At 44.3% G+C, this 19,256-nt stretch overlaps 1 protein-coding gene across 6 annotated transcripts in view; it reads left to right on the top strand.

Moving 5' to 3' along the window:
* The first annotated feature begins 16,501 nt into the window (after nt 1-16,501).
* Nucleotides 16,502-19,256, top strand: part of TUT7 (terminal uridylyl transferase 7) — a 35,206-nt gene continuing 32,451 nt past the window's right edge. For 2 of the 6 annotated variants that reach the window (XM_080572629.1, XM_080572626.1), the window contains exons 1-2: nt 16,505-16,687; nt 18,414-18,937. In XM_080572629.1, coding sequence (XP_080428755.1) covers nt 18,445-18,937 — 493 coding nt within the window. In that variant the 5' untranslated portion in view covers nt 16,505-16,687; nt 18,414-18,444. Of the gene's footprint in view, nt 16,688-16,903; nt 17,099-18,413; nt 18,938-19,256 lie in introns of those variants that run through there. The other 4 variants (XM_080572628.1, XM_080572631.1, XM_080572630.1 and 1 more) reach the window with 4 other exon arrangements.

Below are 19,256 nucleotides of genomic sequence, written 5' to 3'. Positions count from 1 at the left end.
ATTAAAATCTCTTTGTATATTAAAACCTGTAAGTTTTCTGGCTTATTTTCATTCCTTGCAGTGACAGAAGCTTTAAAAACAATTAGCAGGAAAGACCATTAAAGGTAAGGTTGATTTTAAAACTTTCCAGTTTCAATAACCTGTGACAGTATTCATAGCTCAGATAAAGATGTTTCTAGGAGAACACAAGGTAAAATTTCGCTCTTGTATCCATTCCTTCAATCCCAGAATATAACTCATGATTTTCATTTTGATAGCATCTCTAGAGATAGAGGCTGCAGAATCAACAAGTTTCCTAAATACAAACCTTAAAAATATCTATACCTGTAAATGCTAATTTCCAGTGTGTTACTGCAGGGCAGTGAAGCAAATATTCTTCACTGGAATTAGCTTTTTCAAAGTTTCAGTTTCATCACATATGTTAGGTATTTCCTAACCATCCTGCACATTCTTACAGAGATCTCTGTAAGTAAAACAAAGCTGCGTTTTCCCTCTGGTTGCAAGGATATCAACATAAATCCTGCAGAACACAACACAGTGGTAGATGCAGTACTGAAGTATTTTTGTTCTCCCAACCTTTATTCTCCAGCTTGTGCTGGGAGTACCCATAAGTGTGTAGCGGGATGCTCTCCAGGATCTATGATGGCAGCTCCCCAGCATCTCTGGCGCTGGATGCCAGCCATGTTTCAGAGGTTGTGTCCCCCACAAGACTTCCATACAACTTCTCCTGACTATGGTCCTCCATATCAGGAGACCCACCAGCTCTATGTTGACTTTCACAGCCCCAAAGCCTCTCCTGAAGCCCTTGCCCACCTCCCACCTGCTGGACACCACGACTCTGCTGTCCCCTCCACCGACTGCTCGTCCACAGCCAGACCCCTCCAACCAGAGGTAGGGCCAGGACCGAGACTCCTCAGACCTTTCCAAACTGCAAATTTTGAATGGGTTCATCTCAAAACCAGGAATCTGACCAGATTTGCTTGAAAATGGGCCCAGTTTCATTCAAACCATGTTAGAAACTTCAACAGAGTCTGGGTTTTGACTTTCTTGTGAAACTTGAAACCACATGTGTTCCACATGGTTTAGGTTTTTGTTGTGAATGTCTTACACAGCTCTATGGGAATAACCTTTTCTTGTGGGCTTTTAGCATTTCCTATCCCAGCCAGAACCATAAAAAGCAAAGGCTGGAAAATATGAAAACTACAATTATGTGGAAAAAGGGGACTTAACTTTTTAAACCTCAGACAAAGTTTGTGTTCATTTAGAGCTCAGAGTGAAGTTTTGAATTAATTTGTGTTTTATTTTAACTGTTAGCCTTAATTAGGTGCACTCAGGAGAAATCATTTCCCCTCTAACACAAAATCATGGAGCTCACGACACATGGAAATTATAAACACTTTGGAGTGAATTGAGAGATGGGTGTTGGCTCTGCAGCAGCAGAAGAGCAAATATTTACAGTACATTAGGCTTTGCTTCACTTCTAAATTATTATCTTCCCCTTTGGAATAATCTATTTTCCAAAGACAGATTGCTACTAATGCTAGTCCCCTCCTCCTCAGTTTTGTGGCAAGCAATTCTTTTTCCTTCATTTCTATATTGAAAATTCTTGATCTAACTCTCCACAGAGCTAAATGAAAATTGAAGAAATTCTGAATTTGATGACTCTTTTGTCCCTGAATCACACTTTGGCTTCTGGCAAATTATTACACTTCTCTGAGCTTCAGTCTTCTTTCTTTTTTTCAAAATTAAGATACCAATAGTTAACCTCCCAACAGAGGTGTTAATTAATTCATATCCATAAGAGGACATTAAAATAGAAACTGATGTATAATGTTAATTAGTGGTATTATAATTGCTTATTCCAAAAGCCCAAAGAAGCTGTTACTTCACAGATTACTTAAGTTAGTGCTAAAATATTCCCATCTTCAGTCTCATGGGACTCAGTAATGGGAAGTTAAATACAATGAAAGCAACTCTATAGCATACAGGGAAGAAATAATTACATATGCCGTTTTTATTCCCTTGATATAACTTCTGCAGCACACGATGTGCTATTAGGTTTTGCAGTAAAAGTACAGCAACCTGGCTTTGCGCTTACAATAGCTAAAACCATCTGCGTACGTGTAAAACCTTTGCTGGCATGTTTCCACGTGCGGTTCATGCATTCCTTTGCCTGTGCAATTTGAAGCTGTCAAAAACTAATTAAATAATTATGTGGTTGTTACTGCAGCTGTGTGTATTCTTCATTACGTTATAAGGCTGTGGTTTGAGGCACTCCACTGCTCTGGGTTTCAAAATATTAGTAATGGAAGGTGTGTTGTCAGTGCACGTTCAACTGCTGCCAGAAAAAGCAGAGAGGGAAGGGAACCGTCTTTAATGTCAGCCTGTCATTGCACTTTATACTGTATACTCCCTGTACACAACGCAGAGGTGAAAATACGAATCAACTTCACAATGTGGGCAGATTTTGGCATGGCCTACCCTGCGTACAGGACACCGAAACGTCCCCGCAGTACCTCTGTGGCGGGTGTGTAACCAGAGCGCGTGTGGGTTTGTACGCAGGCTCCATGGGGCCTGCGGAGGTGACCTGTGGGGTGATGGCAGCAGGAGAAGAGCGAGACCATGGAGGGGACCACCTGCTCTCCTAGGCCAGGTATAGGACTGCTCTCGGTCCTGCTCTTGACTCACCCTCATCCCCCAAGGAAATTGCTCCCTGGGCCTGCCTTCCCTGTCAGTAAATTACGGGTGACGCTGTATTAACTCCTCCAAGAACAAATCATGTAGGTTTAAATGTGATTACAATTAATCTTGATCAAAATTAATCTTGACTGAGGGTGCTACACAGATGCAGCACAGTAATGCTAAATTCAGTTCTTTGGCCAAATGACCACATTGCTAGTCACCTACATTCAATTTTCCATTGAAAAGCAACAAACTGTCATTGCAGTAAAATATCACTAGCTCCCCAACCGTGTGGAAATAATTTTTGTAAAGAGAAAAACATATCTATTATTTACATTGACTAAAACAGCATAAATTGCCATCAGGAGAACGGCAGAGTCAGTCCAATGGACACAACCCTGCCTCATGTCTCCTGATTACCATGTGCAATAGAAAGAAGGGTACCAGCAGCAAGGGGGAAGGCATTTGAGATCTCTTCAGTGGGGAAGGCATTTCTCAGGACTCCTCAATGAAGCCACCAAGTCCAAAACCATGTAGAGCTGTTCTTTCCAAATCAAACCAGTAGATACCAAAGATGTTTTTCCTTGCCACAGAAGAAATGCCCTGGTTCCACACGCAGTGTACATTTTAGAGACAGCACAGCTGTTGGAGGAACAGTGAGTTACTGCGACAGCAAAGCTGAATATTACGGAGTGTCTCCAATTTATTATATTTATGGAGCAACTTTACTTTTAATAAGGTTTTCCTCTAATTTATGGAACTGTCTCATCACATCTGCAGTTGCCTGCTTGGCTAAATGTTCAAAAATACTAATAAAGGGAAAGTTCCAGATGCTGTTTTTTAAAAAATATTTTTCTTGTATGCACCCATAGCATAATACATCAGCACAGATGCTTTCCTCCTCATGTTTTCACATGATTTATAACTACCAGCCTAGAAGATACACACACACGAGTGTCTACACGAGTGCCTTTCTCAGTGCACTCGGCGTTCATGACGCAGTTGTTTAAAATCATCTATTACCTACAACAGTTTGTTTTGTGAGAGCCTTTCACAGATTTTCCCTCGGAAAGCTTATAGGTGAGTATACAAAATTCCTGAAAACTAAAACTAGGAGAAATAAACTGCTTTCTAAAAATCCAAGCTAGAAGCTAAAGACCCTTCAAGTCCATAGGGTCCGTGAAAAAGCTACGTCTTTGGGTCTTTGGGTCCCCCTTGTGGTCTGGTAGCAACGAGCTGCTGCCACTCACGTACCTTGCATGGACCCCCAAAACACCAACACTCGGACATTTGCAGAGAAAAAGGAAGGACAGACCTGCTGGTAATCTGCGTGAGAGCTGGTCCAAGCCGGTTTCTCATTAATCCTACAACTGTTGAAACTCCAGGGGAATACTACGTGGAGCCAAATCACGCTACTCCATTTTCATGTTAAAGCCTATTTTATTCCACACTGTCATACAAACGTAATGAAACTACTGCATATTACTATCCAACGTGCTTAAAGTGTATTAGGACATGATTGTATTTCACATAACTTCCAGATACATATTCAAGGTTGTTATATTCAAGATTTTGAATACATGTACATTCAAGATTTTTGTGTATTCCAGACTTGTGTGTTGTATGGTCAAGATTTTGAAGGCAGTCGTCTTCTTGAGCACAGTCACTTGAATTACTACAAAGCAAGTTTGTTTGGGGCAATATATATTTGTTTTTGTGGGAGGACTCTTGGCTATTGTCTGAAATATAAATAACTATATCTGCTTTCTTTGAGCTCAAACTTGTTTACAAGCTAACAACCTCAGAACCAACTTCAGGCAAGTAGGCATTAGCTTGAAAATGCAGATTTGGAGAAGACAGGAAGAATATGGAGGACTGGCAAAACAGCCTTAAAAATAGGTGGCTGTGGACAAAGCACCAACGTGCTTTTGGTACCTGTCTACATCCAAGCAGTAAGAGCTGATGCAGGAAAACCATGTGCTGTGCCAGCATGTGCTGGATCCTGTGGGCCAGGTGTTTCAAGGGTGACAGTCATGCTCTCCCCTCCATCTAGCTGCTCTCACCACTGCTGCAGATGCACATCGGTCATGAAAGAGTTGAAGGGTTATGAAGCAACACCTTTGCATACACATCTGTGAAGCATCCAAAACTGCAAAAACAGCCACATTTATGGGAGTAAGTGCCAATGAGGGAGGCTCATCAGACAAAAAGGCTATTTCTTGCAGCTCTGACTTCACTGTCATCCAGCTGCCAACACTGGCCATGACCACACTCACTGCTGCTAACCAGAGCCTTCTGGCTACCTTCATCTCCTTCCTACTGCCTGAGTGCCTGTCATCACAAGGCCTTGGAGATCTCGTAACTCTCCCCGACAAAACTGAATAAGTTGCCATGTTCCTCAAGAATTTTTATTGAAATGCTGTTCATCCCACCTTCCCCCTCCAAGAGGTCCCTGAAACTGCGAGAGACTCCTCTGTGCCCCTTTCTCCTACCTCCTGCTGATCCCTCCCAGCTTTCGTCCCTTACCTGAATCCTCCACCTCAGCACCAGCTCTACCACTACCACAAAATCACACATTTCTGTCCCCAGACAGCTATTTTGCTCTCAGCAAATGGGGAAGAAAAATTCTATTTCATCTATGCTATGGAGTAGCTTTAAGCCACTCTGAGTTTATTTACAATGTTGGCTCGCTGTTACTTGTCACAAAGGAATTGGCAAAGGCAGAATGATTTGTTCGAGACTAAGGGCAAATGTACTAGTACATATATCAAACAAACTGGCAGTGTTGTGTGTAACAACTTACATCTCCAGTTTTGGCAACTAAACTGCCTACACACTTTCTTGGAAACTATAAATAACAATATATATCAAAATGTCCAGGCGAAACCTCATTGTTTCTTTCCAAATAATCCTATAATCCACATATCTAATGACACAATATCAGGAAGGCAATCTTAAAGCTTTTGGTTTAAGACTGCCCACTTTCCTAGTTTCCCCATTTCAGAAATATTTACATCTTCCTACATTCCTCATATACTCAAGGGGCTTTTTAAACTTGCCTAAATGCAAATAACCTGATACATGTGAGAAGATAATACAACATATTTCTAACACTAGATCTTCTACAAGGTATATGGGGATATGAGAGCAAAAAACACAGCAGACTTTGTTTGCTTCTTATGCATAACTCTTCTCCTGCTTCCTTCAGTAGAAAAGCAGATCTTTTCCATCCAGAGATAATGTGTCTCCACTACTTGGAAAACAATGCATAACAATGCTAATAATTCCCTAACTGCAAGCACTGTGTAGCTAAAGCTGACTGGAGCTAAACCCAAATTTTCTCATTTCAGCTGATCTCTTAAGAATACGTAGAAAAATAGCACGACAAAACTAGTCCAAAAAGTGTTTGCATCCAGTAGTTCTCTTTATTTCTTTTTGTTGCCTCCAAACAGAGCTATTCTTTGATTTTCCAGCTAAGTCCTCTTTTCTAGACTGAAACATTTCCTGGGGAGTTTCTCAGGACTTTGGATATCAATTTGGTTAGATCCAACAGCCTTGGCAGAGGAACAGCATTTGTTCAAAATGCATTTCAAGGCACATGAAAACCCTACACATTCCCATAAGGAACAAGCAGATCGTTAGGCTTCTGGCCTCAAAGACACTTCCAGCAGAAAGCCCATGCTTCCCCTTTTATTGTGAGCTGCTGAAGAAAGAAACTGCAGCTGCAGGGACACGGTGGACCTTCACTGTTGTACTGCAGGGGCTGGTGCCATAGGCCAAAATGCAGGTCTTCACACAAGCCTGTGGAGACCATGTCCAACACAGCTCTGTTCATCTACTCCGGCACTGTGTTGACACAGGACATACTATTTGGGAATTGAATGATTTTCTGAGTCATGTCCTGTTGTGTAGATGTGGATTGTTAATGCTCCAGAGGTGGTGTTTGGAGGAAGCACCTGGGAAGTGATGAAAAAAATGAACAATAATACACAATGTAATTCCTCTTCATCCGCCTGTAGCACCGCACTTGTAACAACCTGTGGTACAAAAGCACAGCCGATAGCAAAAGTTTCTTTTAAAAAACATAATCAAACATTTTCAATTTAAATGCCTAATGATGGATCTTCCATAACTAGTCTGATTTTTAGAGGTATCAAGCACACAACTGAATACGAATAGAGGAGGAGCTGATTCTGAGGAAGACCAGTACCTCTGGCTGCATTCAGTGTACAACTTTGAATTCTACAGCCTGGTTGTTATAGACACCCAACTTGAGAAAATCTTGACAAGAGGATATTTGGTCCATGCTGTTTTCTGCATTGTGATTATTTTCTGTTTCTGAAGTCATCAAAAATATATCAGTTCCTATTAACTGAGTGTCCAGTCCTTCATATTTACACATTCACATACACACAGATATGTATGTTTAGCTGTGTGTACATAGGCTGTATTTAATGAAAACATTTCATTTCTTTTTACAAAGTAATATTTCTTATAAGCAGTAAATCAGTAAAGTCAATACTATTTATATACTTCTTACAACAAGAAATTCTCACAATGAACAACTTGTCAAGTTCTGTACTTCTAATTTATGATAATGTTCAGAAAATCAGTTAACCTGGGAACGAAAAAACATGTGGGGGTTGTAAAACTATCCACTGTAATAAAACAGTTGCAACATTTTTAGCTAGCTGAGGAACTGGGAATTAGGTTGATGGAAGGGATTATTGCTTAATATTTTCCGTAACATCAGCAATCTTGTCAAAATCCCCTGGTTGCTCTGAGAGTAGGAGACGTCTGCTTTATGGGGTGAGCACATATCCTGGAATGTCTGCCATGAAATAGCGTCACAGCCAGGCTTCATTATCCCTTCACACACTAAGCCTGGTTTACGCTTCACAGTGCCATGGAAAAATCACACCTTTCATTGACACACTTATGCTAGCAAAAGCCTCATTGTAGATACAGTTCTGCAGATTAAAAAAATCCTCTTGCCACTGTCATATAGTTCATGCTGGGAATGACTGCAGGCTGTGCCAGCACACACACTGTTTTGCAACTTACACGGCACTGCAGGTTTGCCATGTAAGATTCTGCTAGGAGGATTTACCTGTATAGCTGTCTCTTTAACTTTTAGCTCTAAGTGGCACAAAGTCTGGTTGGAGGCTGTTCCCTAGTGGTGTTCCCTAAGGTTTGACACTGGGGCCAATACTATTTAACATCTTCACAAGTAACTTGGATGCATCCTCACCAAGCCTGCAGAAAATACAAAACTGGGAGGAAAGGCTGATACAGCAGTTACTGTGGTGTCATCCAGAGGGATATGGACAGGCTGGATGAGGCCTAGAGGAACCTTGTGAAGGTCAACAAAGGGAAAGTCCTGAACCTGTGGAGGAACAACCCCATGTACCAGTACATGCTGGAGGCTGAAGGGGCTGAGAAGCAGCTATGCAGAGAAACTGATGTGTGGTACCCATGGACGACAAATTGACAATGAGCTTGCAATGTGCCCTCCTGCCAAAGAAGGCTTCCTGGAACATGCATTGCCAGCAGGTTGATGGAGGAGATCCCTCATCTCTGCTCAGCACTGGTGAGACACATCTGGAGAGCGGGGCCCTGTTCTGAGCTCCGCAATACAAAAGAGACATGGACATACTGAAGCAACTCCTATGAAGGAACGTGAAGATGATTTATGGACTGCAGCATTTTTCCTACCAGGGGAGGCTGAGAGAGCTGTGACTGTTCAGCCTGGAGAAATGAAAGCTCAGTAGGGGATCTTACCAGTGTGTATAAATATGTGATGGGAGGGCACAAAGATGAGGGAGGCAGGCTCTTCTCAGTGGTGCTCACTGACAGGACAAGAGGAAGTAGGCACAAATTAAAGCATATTAAATGCCATCTGATCATGAGAAAACACTGATTTACCATGAAGGTGGTCAAACTGGTACAGGTTGCCCAAAGAGGCTGCAGCATCTCCATCCTTGGAGATATTCAAAACCCAACTGGACATAGTCCTACGTAACTTGCTTTAGGATACCCTACTTGAGAGAGGGGCATTGACAAGGGGATCTCATGAGGTCCCTTCCAACCTTAGTCATTCTGTCATCCTGTGATTCCCTGACAGTGGTACTGACAAATCTTCAGGACCTATAAACTGTGATGTTTACAGATCTGAGTCCGTGGACAGACACCTTCTTCTAACCATCTGTGCCAGTGGAAATGGCTTCTCTTCCCATTTATGATTCTTTTTCCCTTATTTCTCAAGTTACCAGTTTTAGAAGAGGTATAGGCATGTTGGATGTCTGAGCCCTACTGAGCCCATTTTCAAGAGATGATCATATATGGTGGTCATCTAGAGATTTTTAAGATAATGCTGAAAGTAACTAAACACATTCTGCTTGTCTCTCTTTTACAGCCTCTGTGTTTCAGAGCAAAGAAAGCATTCAGGTGAAAGTGAACTAGAATAAGAAAGTCTTTCAGTGCGTGGGGGGTCTATTCTAAATATTCCCTTAGATATTGTTGACACAGAAAAAAAAAGATTGGAGGTGGCACAGGAAGGCACAAACCCACTGGCTTTAACCTAGTGAGCCTGGGGAATGGCAAAAGGGCTGGCAGGAACACCAGCCTGGGAGAACAGGCAAAGCACAAGTTGTATGGAAACTGTGGCAGAAGTCTCTACTTGCCAGACCAAGCTGAAGCCTGTGCTGCCTTTTTCCCCCCATGCTGTCTTTAACCAGACTGGCTAAATTTGTAATCACATTTTGTTATTGCACTTTTATTTCACTGCATAGGCATGTCGTTAAACCTTGTTTTCACAGGCAGTTTATTTGAGCTATAGTTTTTCAGCAATTCTTTTGAATCTGCTGCCATCTAGTGAATACAAATCTAGCTGTAATTTATGGTTTTTGTGGCCAGCAGTGAGCAGTGGCTTTTTTGTTTGGTTGGTTGGTTAGTTTGGTTTGGGGTTTGGGGTTTGTTTGTTTGTTTGTTTTTTGGGGGTCTTGTTTTCTTGTTGTTGTTGTTTTGACCTTCTAAGACGTTTGGGATTTTGTCCCACTCTCCATCCACTTCAAGGTGCAGTTTACAGTGTGGTAGAGTTTGCATGCATTTTCCTAGCAGGCTCCCAGATGTAAAGGTATAATTGATACAAGGCCATCTCTGCCTTATACCTTATACCTTATACCTTATACCTTATACCTTATACCTTATACCTTATACCTTATACCTTATACCTTATACCGTGTACCTTATACCGTGTACCTTATACCTCGTAACTTATACCTTGTACCTTATACCTTCTCTGGCCATTCTAAATCACTTCATTTTTAACACATGGAGATTTTCATTATTTCATCTCTCCACAGATAAATCCGTATTTGAACATCTCAATCAAAATGAAATAATTCTGAAAAGTAATGAACATCCAGAACTTTGGGGCAAGCTCTTTTTACTGGTATAAATCAGATGGCTCCAGTGTCTTCAGGAAAATCTTACTGTAAAATATCTGGCAGACAGGTTTCTGACTTATTTGGAAGTGGTGCAGTCTTCCATTCATATAGACAAGTAGCAACATTTTCAATACTTCTTAGTAGCTTTTCAAGCTGGAGAGTGTTGCAACAGTGAGATGTAGGGGTGACAAAGACAACAGATGAAGGGTGAGGCTCCAAGAGATGGCTGAGTCACAGTCAAAACAGGCACTCCACCTCTGCTTCCTGCCACTCCTATTCCTGGGCAACTCCATCTCCATTAGCACCAGTATGGCAGGTTTCTGACCCTGAATTGTTTCAGTTTAGCTTACAAAAACAGAGTAAGATTTTTTTTCCCTCGCTGGGCAAGCTTTCCTAATAGAAAATAGTATCTGATTCACAACTACAACTCAAAAATGTACTTGCCTGGGTATCCTGGCTTAGGCTGGGATAGAGTTAATTTTCTTCATAGCAGCTGGTATGGTGTTGTGTTTTGCGTTTAGAATGAAAATAGTGGTGCTAACTCATGATATTTTAGTTGATGCAGAGCAGTGCTTGCACAGAGCAAGATCTCCTCTGCTTTTTGTCCTGCCCTGCCAGTGACGAGGCTGGGGGTGCACCAGGAGCTGGGAGAGAACACAGCCAGCACAGCTGGCCCAGGCTGACCAAAGGGATGTCCCATACCATGCGGCACCACGCTGAACGAAAAAAGACTAGGGCGGGCTGGCCAGAAGGGGTGGCTGTTACTTGAGGACTGGCTGGGCATCACTCCGCTAGTAGTGAGCAATTGTATTCTGCATTGCTTTAATTTGTTGGTTTTTTTTTTCCTTATTTTTTTTTTCTTTCTGTTTTGTTTCTTTGTTTGTTTGTTTTCCTTGCCTTCTTATTATACTGTCCCTACCTCAACCTATGACTTCTTGCACTTTCTTTTCAATTCTCTCCCCTATCCCACTGGGAGGGTGCAGTGAATGAATGGCTGGCTACATGGTGCTTAGGTGCCTGCTGGGTTAAACCACAACACTGAGCTAAGTATATGCAGTTATGAAGACACTGGGAATGTAATGAGTGGCTTAAGCTGAAGCAAAAAGCCTGTGGCAGATTCAAGATCAGTGCTAAGGAAACTCCAGAGATGAAATGTCTTCAAAAATAAGATATGTTTCCATGACACCCAACAGTCTGACTTGTTCTTTTTGTTCATTTTTACCATTTATAAGTATCTGGCTCATCTTGATTTAGTGAGATATACTCTTTTAGTATTTTTCATTTTCTCTAGGTAAATTTAACAAGCTCTACTAATTCTCTTTCCCATTTTTTGTGGTTTAACCCAGCCAGCAGCTAAGCAACACACAGCCGTTCGCTTAACCTCCCCCCACAGTGGGACGGAAGAGAGAACTGGAAAAAGTAAAAGCTTGTGGGCTGAGATAAAAACAGTTTATTAGGACAGAAAAGAAAGAATAATAGTAATAATGATAATAACATGTACAAAACAAGTGTTGTGCAATGCAATTGCTCACCACCCGCTGACCAATGTCCAGCCCAGTCCCAAGCAGCGGTCCCCCCGCCCCGGCCAGCCCCCCCATGGTAATTGCTCAGCACAATGCCATATGGTACGGAACATCCCTTTGGCCGTCCTGGTTCGGCCCCCTCCCAGCTCCTGCTGCACCCCCAGCCTCCTCACTGGCAGGGCGGTGTGGGGAGCTGAAAAGTCCTTGGCTTAGTATAGGCACTGCTCTGCAACAATTAATACATCAGTGTGGCCAGCAGGACTAGCAGGGCTAGGGAAGTGATTGTCCCCCTGTACTCGGCTCCGGTGAGGCCACACCTTGAGTGCTGTGTTTAGCTTTGGGCCTTTCACTAAAAGAAGGACATGGAGGTGCTCGAGCGAGTCCAGAGAAGGGCAACGAAGCTGGTGAGGGGTCTGGAGAACAAGTCTTATGAGGAGCGGCTGAGGGAGCTGGGATAGTTCAGCCTGGAGAAGAGGAGGCTCAGGGGCGACCTTATCGCTCTCTACAGGTACCTTAAAGGAGGCTGTAGCGAGGTGGGGGTTGGTCTATTCTCCCATGTGTCTGGTGACAGGACAAGGGGGAATGGGCTAAAGTTGTGCCAGGGATGGTTTAGTTTGGATATTAGGAAGAACTTCTTTACCGAAAGGGTTGTTAGGCATTTGAATGGGCTACCCAGGGAAGCAGTTGAGGATGGGGCATCCACAGCTTCTCCTGGCAACCTGTTCCAGTGCCTCACCACCTTCTGAGTGAAGAATTTCCTCCTAGTATCTAGTCTAAATCTATCCTCTTTTAGGTTAATACCATTCCCCCTTGTCCTATCATTATTGTTGTGGTTTAACCCGGCTGGCAGCTAAACACCACACAGCTGTTCGCTCACCCTCCCCCCTCCCTCTCTGGGATGGGGGAGAGAAATGGGAAAGTGAAGCCGGTGAGTTGAGTTAAAGACAGTTTATTAAGACAGGAATATAATAATAACAATAATAATAATAATAGTGATAATGATAATAGTATTAATAATAATAATGTGTAAGAAAACAAGTGATGCACAATGCAATTGCTGACCACCCGCTGACCGATGCCCAGCCTATCCCCGAGCAGCCGGCCCCCCACCCCGGCCAGCCACCCCTATATATTGTTTAGCATGACATCAGATGGTATGGAATAGCCCTTTGGCCAGTTTGGGTCAGCTGTCCTGGGTCTGTCCCCTCCCAGCTCCTGCTGCACCGCCAGCCTGCCCGCTGGCAGGACAGAGCGAGAAGCCGAAAAGTCCTTGGCCTGGTGTAAACACTGCTCTGCAACAATTAAAACATCAGCATGTTATCAGCGCTCTTCTCATCCTAATCCAAAACATAGCACCCTACCAGCTACTAGGAGGAAAATTAACTCTGTCCTAACTGAAACCAGGACAATTATGTACCCAAGTAAAGAGTTCTTCTCCATCTTTTTTATAAGACCCCTTTAAGTATGGAAAGGTCGCAATGTGGTCTCCTGAAGCCTTCTTTTCCCCAGGCTGAACATCCCCAGCTCTCTCAGCCTTTCTTCACAAGAGAGCCCTCTGATCATCTTTGTAGCCCTCGTCTGGACCTGCTCGAACAGGTTCACATCTTTCTTGTCCTGGGGACCCCAGAGATGAATGCAGCACTCCAGGTAGGGCCTCACAAGGACAGAGCAGAGGGTGACAATCCCCTCCCTCTCTCTGCTGGCCACTCCTCTGTTGATGCAGCCCAGGATGCAGTTGGCCTTCTGGGCTGCAAGCACACGCTGCTGGCTCATGTCGAGCTTCACATCCACCAGAACTCCCAAGTCCTTCTCTGCAGGGCTCCCAAGTTCTTCTCCCAGTCTGTACTCCTGTCTGGGATTGCCCCAACCCAGGTTTAGCACCCTGCACTTGGACTTGTTGAACCTCATGCGGTTCATGTGGGACCTCTTCTCCAGCCTGTCCAGGTTTGAATGGCACCTCTTTTTTCGTTGGTATCAACTGCACCACTCAGCTTGGTGTCATCTGCAAATTTGCTGAGGGTGCATTCAATCCCATTGTCTATGTCATTGATGAAGATACTAAAAAGCACTGGTGCCAAGACAGACCCCTGTGGGACACCGCTCATCACCAGTGTCCACCTGGACATAGAGCCATTGACCACCATTCTCTGGGTGTGGCCATCGAGCCAATTCCTTATCCACTGGATGGTCTACCCTTCAAATCCATATCTTTCCAATTTAGAGATTAGGATATCATGTGGGACTGTGTCAAAGGCCTTACAGAAGTCCAAGTAGATCACATCAGTCAGTTTTCCCTTGTCAACTGATGCAGTCACTCCATCATAGAAGGCCACCAGATTGGTCAGGCATGATTTGCCCTTGGTGAAGCCATGCTGGCTGTCTCAGATCACCCCCTTGTCCTGCATGTGCCTTAACACTGCCTCCAGGAGGATCTGACACAGAGTTGAGGCTTACCAGTCTATAGTTCCTTGGGTCTTGCTTTCTACCCTTTTTAAAAATGGGAGTGATGTTTCCCTTTTTCCAGTCACTGGGGACTTCACCCAACTGCCATGATTTTTCAAATACGATGGAGAGTGGCTTGGCGACTACATCAGCCAACTCCCTCAGGACCCTTTGATGCATGTCATCAGGGCCCATAGACTTGCAGTTGTTAAGTGGCAACAGGATGTCCCGAACTTGCTCTTCACTTACAGTGGGAGGGACTCCGCTCCCCCAACCCCCACCTAGAGGTTCAGGAACAAAAGATGTGGGAAGCCTGACCATCAGTGAAGACCACGGAAAAGAAGTTACGTACCTCTGCCTTCTCCTCATCAGTCATTAACTCTTCTCCATCTTCATTTGTCAAGAGGCGCTACACTCTCCCTAGTCATTTGCAGCCAACGTACCTGTAGAACCCCTTATTATTATTCTTTGCATCCCTTGCCAAATTTAGTTCTGTCAGTGCCTTGGTTTTCCTGATCCCATCCCTGCACAACAGCACAGCATTTCTGTACTCTTCCCAGGGCACATGGCCCTGTTTACACCATTTCCATCATGTGTGCATTTCCTTCTTTTGCCCAAGTTTGACCAGAAGATCCTTATTTGTCTGGCAATCATAGAAAATGGTAGGATTTGAACATGCAATTATCTGTCTAATGGAAATCTAAAACAGAATTTGTGAATTTTATAAGAACTTCAGGAATCTGAGTTTCATAAAAAAAAAAAAAAAAAAAAAACAGGAATTTGAGGCAATCCTGCATGGGTGCGCTAGTGACAAGCTCCCACATGACCAAGCACTGTTTGATCCACCGTAGTCAATATGACATTAAATATGCTGAGATTGCAGACACAAACAATTTTATGGAAGGAGGCAGGGCAAGGCTTAGAAATGTTTCTGTGTTTGGCATACCTGCCACATTTGCTTACAGCAATGGTTTTGTTATTTAAGCTATGCTAGTATGCTAGGTCCTCTCCAGAGAGTATCTCACCAGAAGAATTTTCTTATTTTGAAGGGGCCATAGTAGAAGACAAAAATAACTTCCAAGTTCTGTAGCTGGCACCAGAAATGGGTTGCAAAGCACTGGGCTGTACAGCTATAAGGCTATAATGTCATATTTTTGGACGCTACCATCCTTAATTTTGATAGTACTCTACTATTAAACTACTTTAAAATGTGTACGTATGGACATATTTTGCAAGGGAAAACTGGATTGGAACGGGAAGGTGAATTATTACGAGGACTACTAGGGTGGGATAAGAACATCTCTGTTCCTTTAATATGGATGCAAAACAGCAGTAGGAAGAGATCCTCTTAAGTTATTAGAGAATAAAGGGGGCATGCAGAAACAGCAGGAAGCAGTAAGACGAAGAGTCTGAGCAAGCACAAGCAATATGCACAAAACAAACAAGTCACTTTATTCAGCGAGACGGATAATTCAGTGGTAAAGCAAGTGCCAGTTTTTCTTCCACAGGAAAGCAGGTATACGGCCTCTTCCCCACCTATCCCAGGTGTAAGCAGAAGGACTGCTTGCCATTTCTCTTCTCCTTTTTAAGGTAAACCATTTAGATACCAGTAGGAAAGCCGCACCATACCAGCTTTTTTCCCCACTTCCTGTAATTTGTTTTTATTTTTCATGAGTAATTTGTTTTGCATGTCAGATATTTTTGCCGGGGTGGCTAGTCTGATGAGGCATACAGATTATAGGGGATTGGATTTGGTTCCCAGTGGTGTGGAAATGCCCCCGCTACACGTGTGAACAGCACTGTACACAGTGGCTGTTCTTCAATAGCCACCGTGATTGTTCATGCCAACGCATTTACTCTTCTATTACCAGGACCAAGGCACAGCAAAAACAATCTTCTGAGATTAGCAGGGCTCCCAGCTGGCAAGGCGGGCTGTGACACCGTGTGTTTGCAATCTGGAGCCTGTTTGGTGACCTACATTTGAAAGCCGCGATCCCCGTGCTGCAGCTGGTAGCAAGCTGCTCTAGTCACAGCCGCAGAGGAGCGTGCTGGAGTGTTTGCATTGCTAGATGTTTTGGAGAGCTGTGCGGGTTACATTTAAATTTAACCTACAAATGAAGCTCTCGCGCGTTTAGTAAGCGTGTCGTTCAAAATCGATGCAGCCCAGCTTCCACGGGCACCAGCTTGTACACCTATAAACCAAGGAGGAACAACCACCGTGTAAGCAGGGCGCTCACACGAGCCGGGCGATGCCATTCCTGCTCCCCTCACCAACACCAAGCCCGGCTCAGCCACCACCGCACCGCGACCCCCCCCCCCCCCGCTCAGGGCGGCGACAAGCGGCCGGGCCCCGTAATGGCGGACAGCCCGCCCCGCCCCGACACGGCACGGCACGGCACGGCACGGCACGGCCGCGAGCAGCGCTCCCCGGCGGCGGGACCGGCACCGCCACCGGCCCCGTGCCCGTGCTGGGCGGGAGGCGGGGCCGTGCTGCCGGAAGGGCCGCGCGGACGGCGGCGGTGAGGGACCGGCGGCTCTTCCGCCGCGACGTAATGGCGGGCCGGCCGTAGGGGTCGGGCTGGCCGGCGGCGGGTGAGTGCGCTTCGCTTCTCTCCGTGGGCGCTGACCGGGGACGGAACGGGACGGGACGGGACGGGGCCCCTCCGCCGCGGGCTGCCGGGTTGCGGCCGTTGAGCCGCTCCGGGTCGGGCCGGCTGCGCCCCGCGCCGGTGCCGGGGGCGGAGGGAGGAGGAGGAGGAGGAGGTGGAGGTGGAGGTGGAGGTGGTGGTAGCGGTGGTGGTGGTGGTGACCCCCCGCCGGTAACCGGCCCGGCCGCCTTCCTCCCCGCTGCCCCCCTCGGGGACGCGGCTCCTGGCGGCGCCGGGCGTGCCTCGTCGCCGGCCTGCTGCCTGGGCGTGGGTTTGCACCCCGGGATGACTCCGGGGTGAGCCGTTCGTAGGTCACCGGAGCACAGGTTCGGCGGACGTGTCTTTCGTGAAACAGGTAGCAAGTTCGCTTTGTGCGAGCTGGACTTTGTGGTTTGTTTTTTTTTTTTCTTTTTCGTTTTTGCTCCTGGCTAGAATGGCTGCATCTCCCTGATAACGCACAGCAGACTGTGAGTTCAGCCCCCTTAGGACAGGTGTACAGCTTATTTTGTCAACACATGTGAGAGCAAAGTTCTTCTGCGTACAAGCCATATAAACTCTAAAAGCTTCAAGCCTGTAGAAAGCAGACACTGATGTGCCTGAGGGCGCCTTTGGGGCCTGCAGAATTTAAAAAAAAAAAGAAAAAAAGTCAAGAACATCAAGCACTATACTTCCATATTAAAGACAACAGAAGTATGTTTCCTACTTAAGTGCTTCCCTAGCTTTCTCTGCACCTTAACCTCATATATCTTTTTTCGAAATTTTTTCTTGTTTGGTTCTATGTGGCAGTAGTTAAACAACCGAATATTCAGTGTAGTTGTAAGCACTGCTTCGTGTGTTTGACTGATCTCTTCCAGGTAGTGCCCACTTTCACAGTCCATGCAGGTTTAAACTATTGACTATTTAAAAACTAAAACGATTTAAACTATTGCTTGAGTTGCAGCTCTCTGTAAGTATTTTACAGTAAGAATGCAGACATGACCAAGTCTGGAGAGCTAATTGGTAACGCAGGTTATTTTTTTAGATAATACCACATTACTATGAAATAAGTATACTTAGTACCCAGTAATGTGAAATCTCTGAATGGCCAGCTAGCTAAAAAGTGCAAAGTGCATTGGGCAGTGCAGGATTGGCTCTTAATCATCATGTGATCTTTGCCTCGCAGGCAGGTAGCAGGAGTTAAGCAACACCTCTGATCACAATTTTCATCCTTAACAAGGCGAATAGTATCGACAACAGGGGAAGGGGAATATTTGTTGGTGTAAACTGGCCATTGGGGCATCCTCTTTATTGCCTTCTACATATATTCTATACATGGCAAAGCCTTTTCAGTGGTTCTTTCAAAGTGTTGCTGTACTGAGATGAGTCTGGTGTGGACTCTGAAAAGTGTTTATCTGTCCAAAAGGCATCTAGAGCTTCCTATGCAAAAAAGTCACGGGCTGTCCCTGCGGTGAGAGACAACCACCCACTGGTTTTAAACATGTTAAGAGCAGAAACCTATGTGATTTTGAACTCTTTTGATTGGAACAAATTTTGCTTTCCACCAAGACTTGCTTGCGTTTATGGTATTACAGAACCATGGCTTTGATTGTTAATACCAAATAATAACCAGTGCACTTACATTTATTGGTTGATTATTTTTAAAATACTATTTTTAACTTTTTAATTTCTAGGTGTGAATCACTAAATTGAATAGCAATAACCATGGGAGATGCTGCAAAACCCCCTTTTGCCAAACAAAATAAAGAACCAGAAATGTATGAAGAAGAATTAAGAGGAAGTCCATTACAGAAAGACTGCCAAGCCATGGATGAATATGGGAATGGCCATAGCAATAACATGGATGTCAGCATGCAAAAGAAGAGGGGAACGCCAGGTCATTATGGAAATAGTCCTAGGCGAGGGCCACGTAATGTTTTGAGTAGCCCCCATTCACTTAAAAACACGACTCACAGTCAAGGATTGAAGTTCAGTGATATCCAAAAAGACCAGATAAAGAAGTGGATATCTGATGACCACCGTGGTACTTCTGACAGTTGGAGAGAGTACAGATCTGTAGCATGGATCCCCATGCATAGCAGGACAAGAAAGGACTCTCTTCATGAGGTTGAAGGTGCAGGAAACAGAAACGTAAGACGACAACTTCAGAAAGACCTAACAAATGAAGACGTTCCAGAGATGCAGAAAGGAAACGCTGGTAATCAACATATTTGTTTATTTTTACATAGCTGTACAGTAGCTTTTTGTGTGTGTTACTGAAAAAGTAAAATGTCAAGAATCACCCTTAAGACAAAAATTATTTCTGTTCTGTCATATATTGCAAATTGACTAAAGTGTACTGGAGCACTTTAAATGAATTGACACAGTGTATGATACAGAACTTGTTTTATAAATTGTGTTGACTTGTTAAATTAGTTTTTAAATGGTAGGAGCTAGATTGCAGCATCTGTGTGTTATCCCTGTTTGCAGATTTTCTGTTAAAATTTGATTGAACCTGTCAAGGCCCATAAGGGATT

Source organism: Anser brachyrhynchus (genome assembly GCF_964034855.1).
Source record: "Anser brachyrhynchus genome assembly, chromosome: Z".
NCBI classification, from domain to species: Eukaryota; Metazoa; Chordata; class Aves; order Anseriformes; family Anatidae; genus Anser; species Anser brachyrhynchus.
Note: the sequence above shows the minus strand (reverse complement) of the source record. Positions and strands in the feature narration are given on the sequence as shown.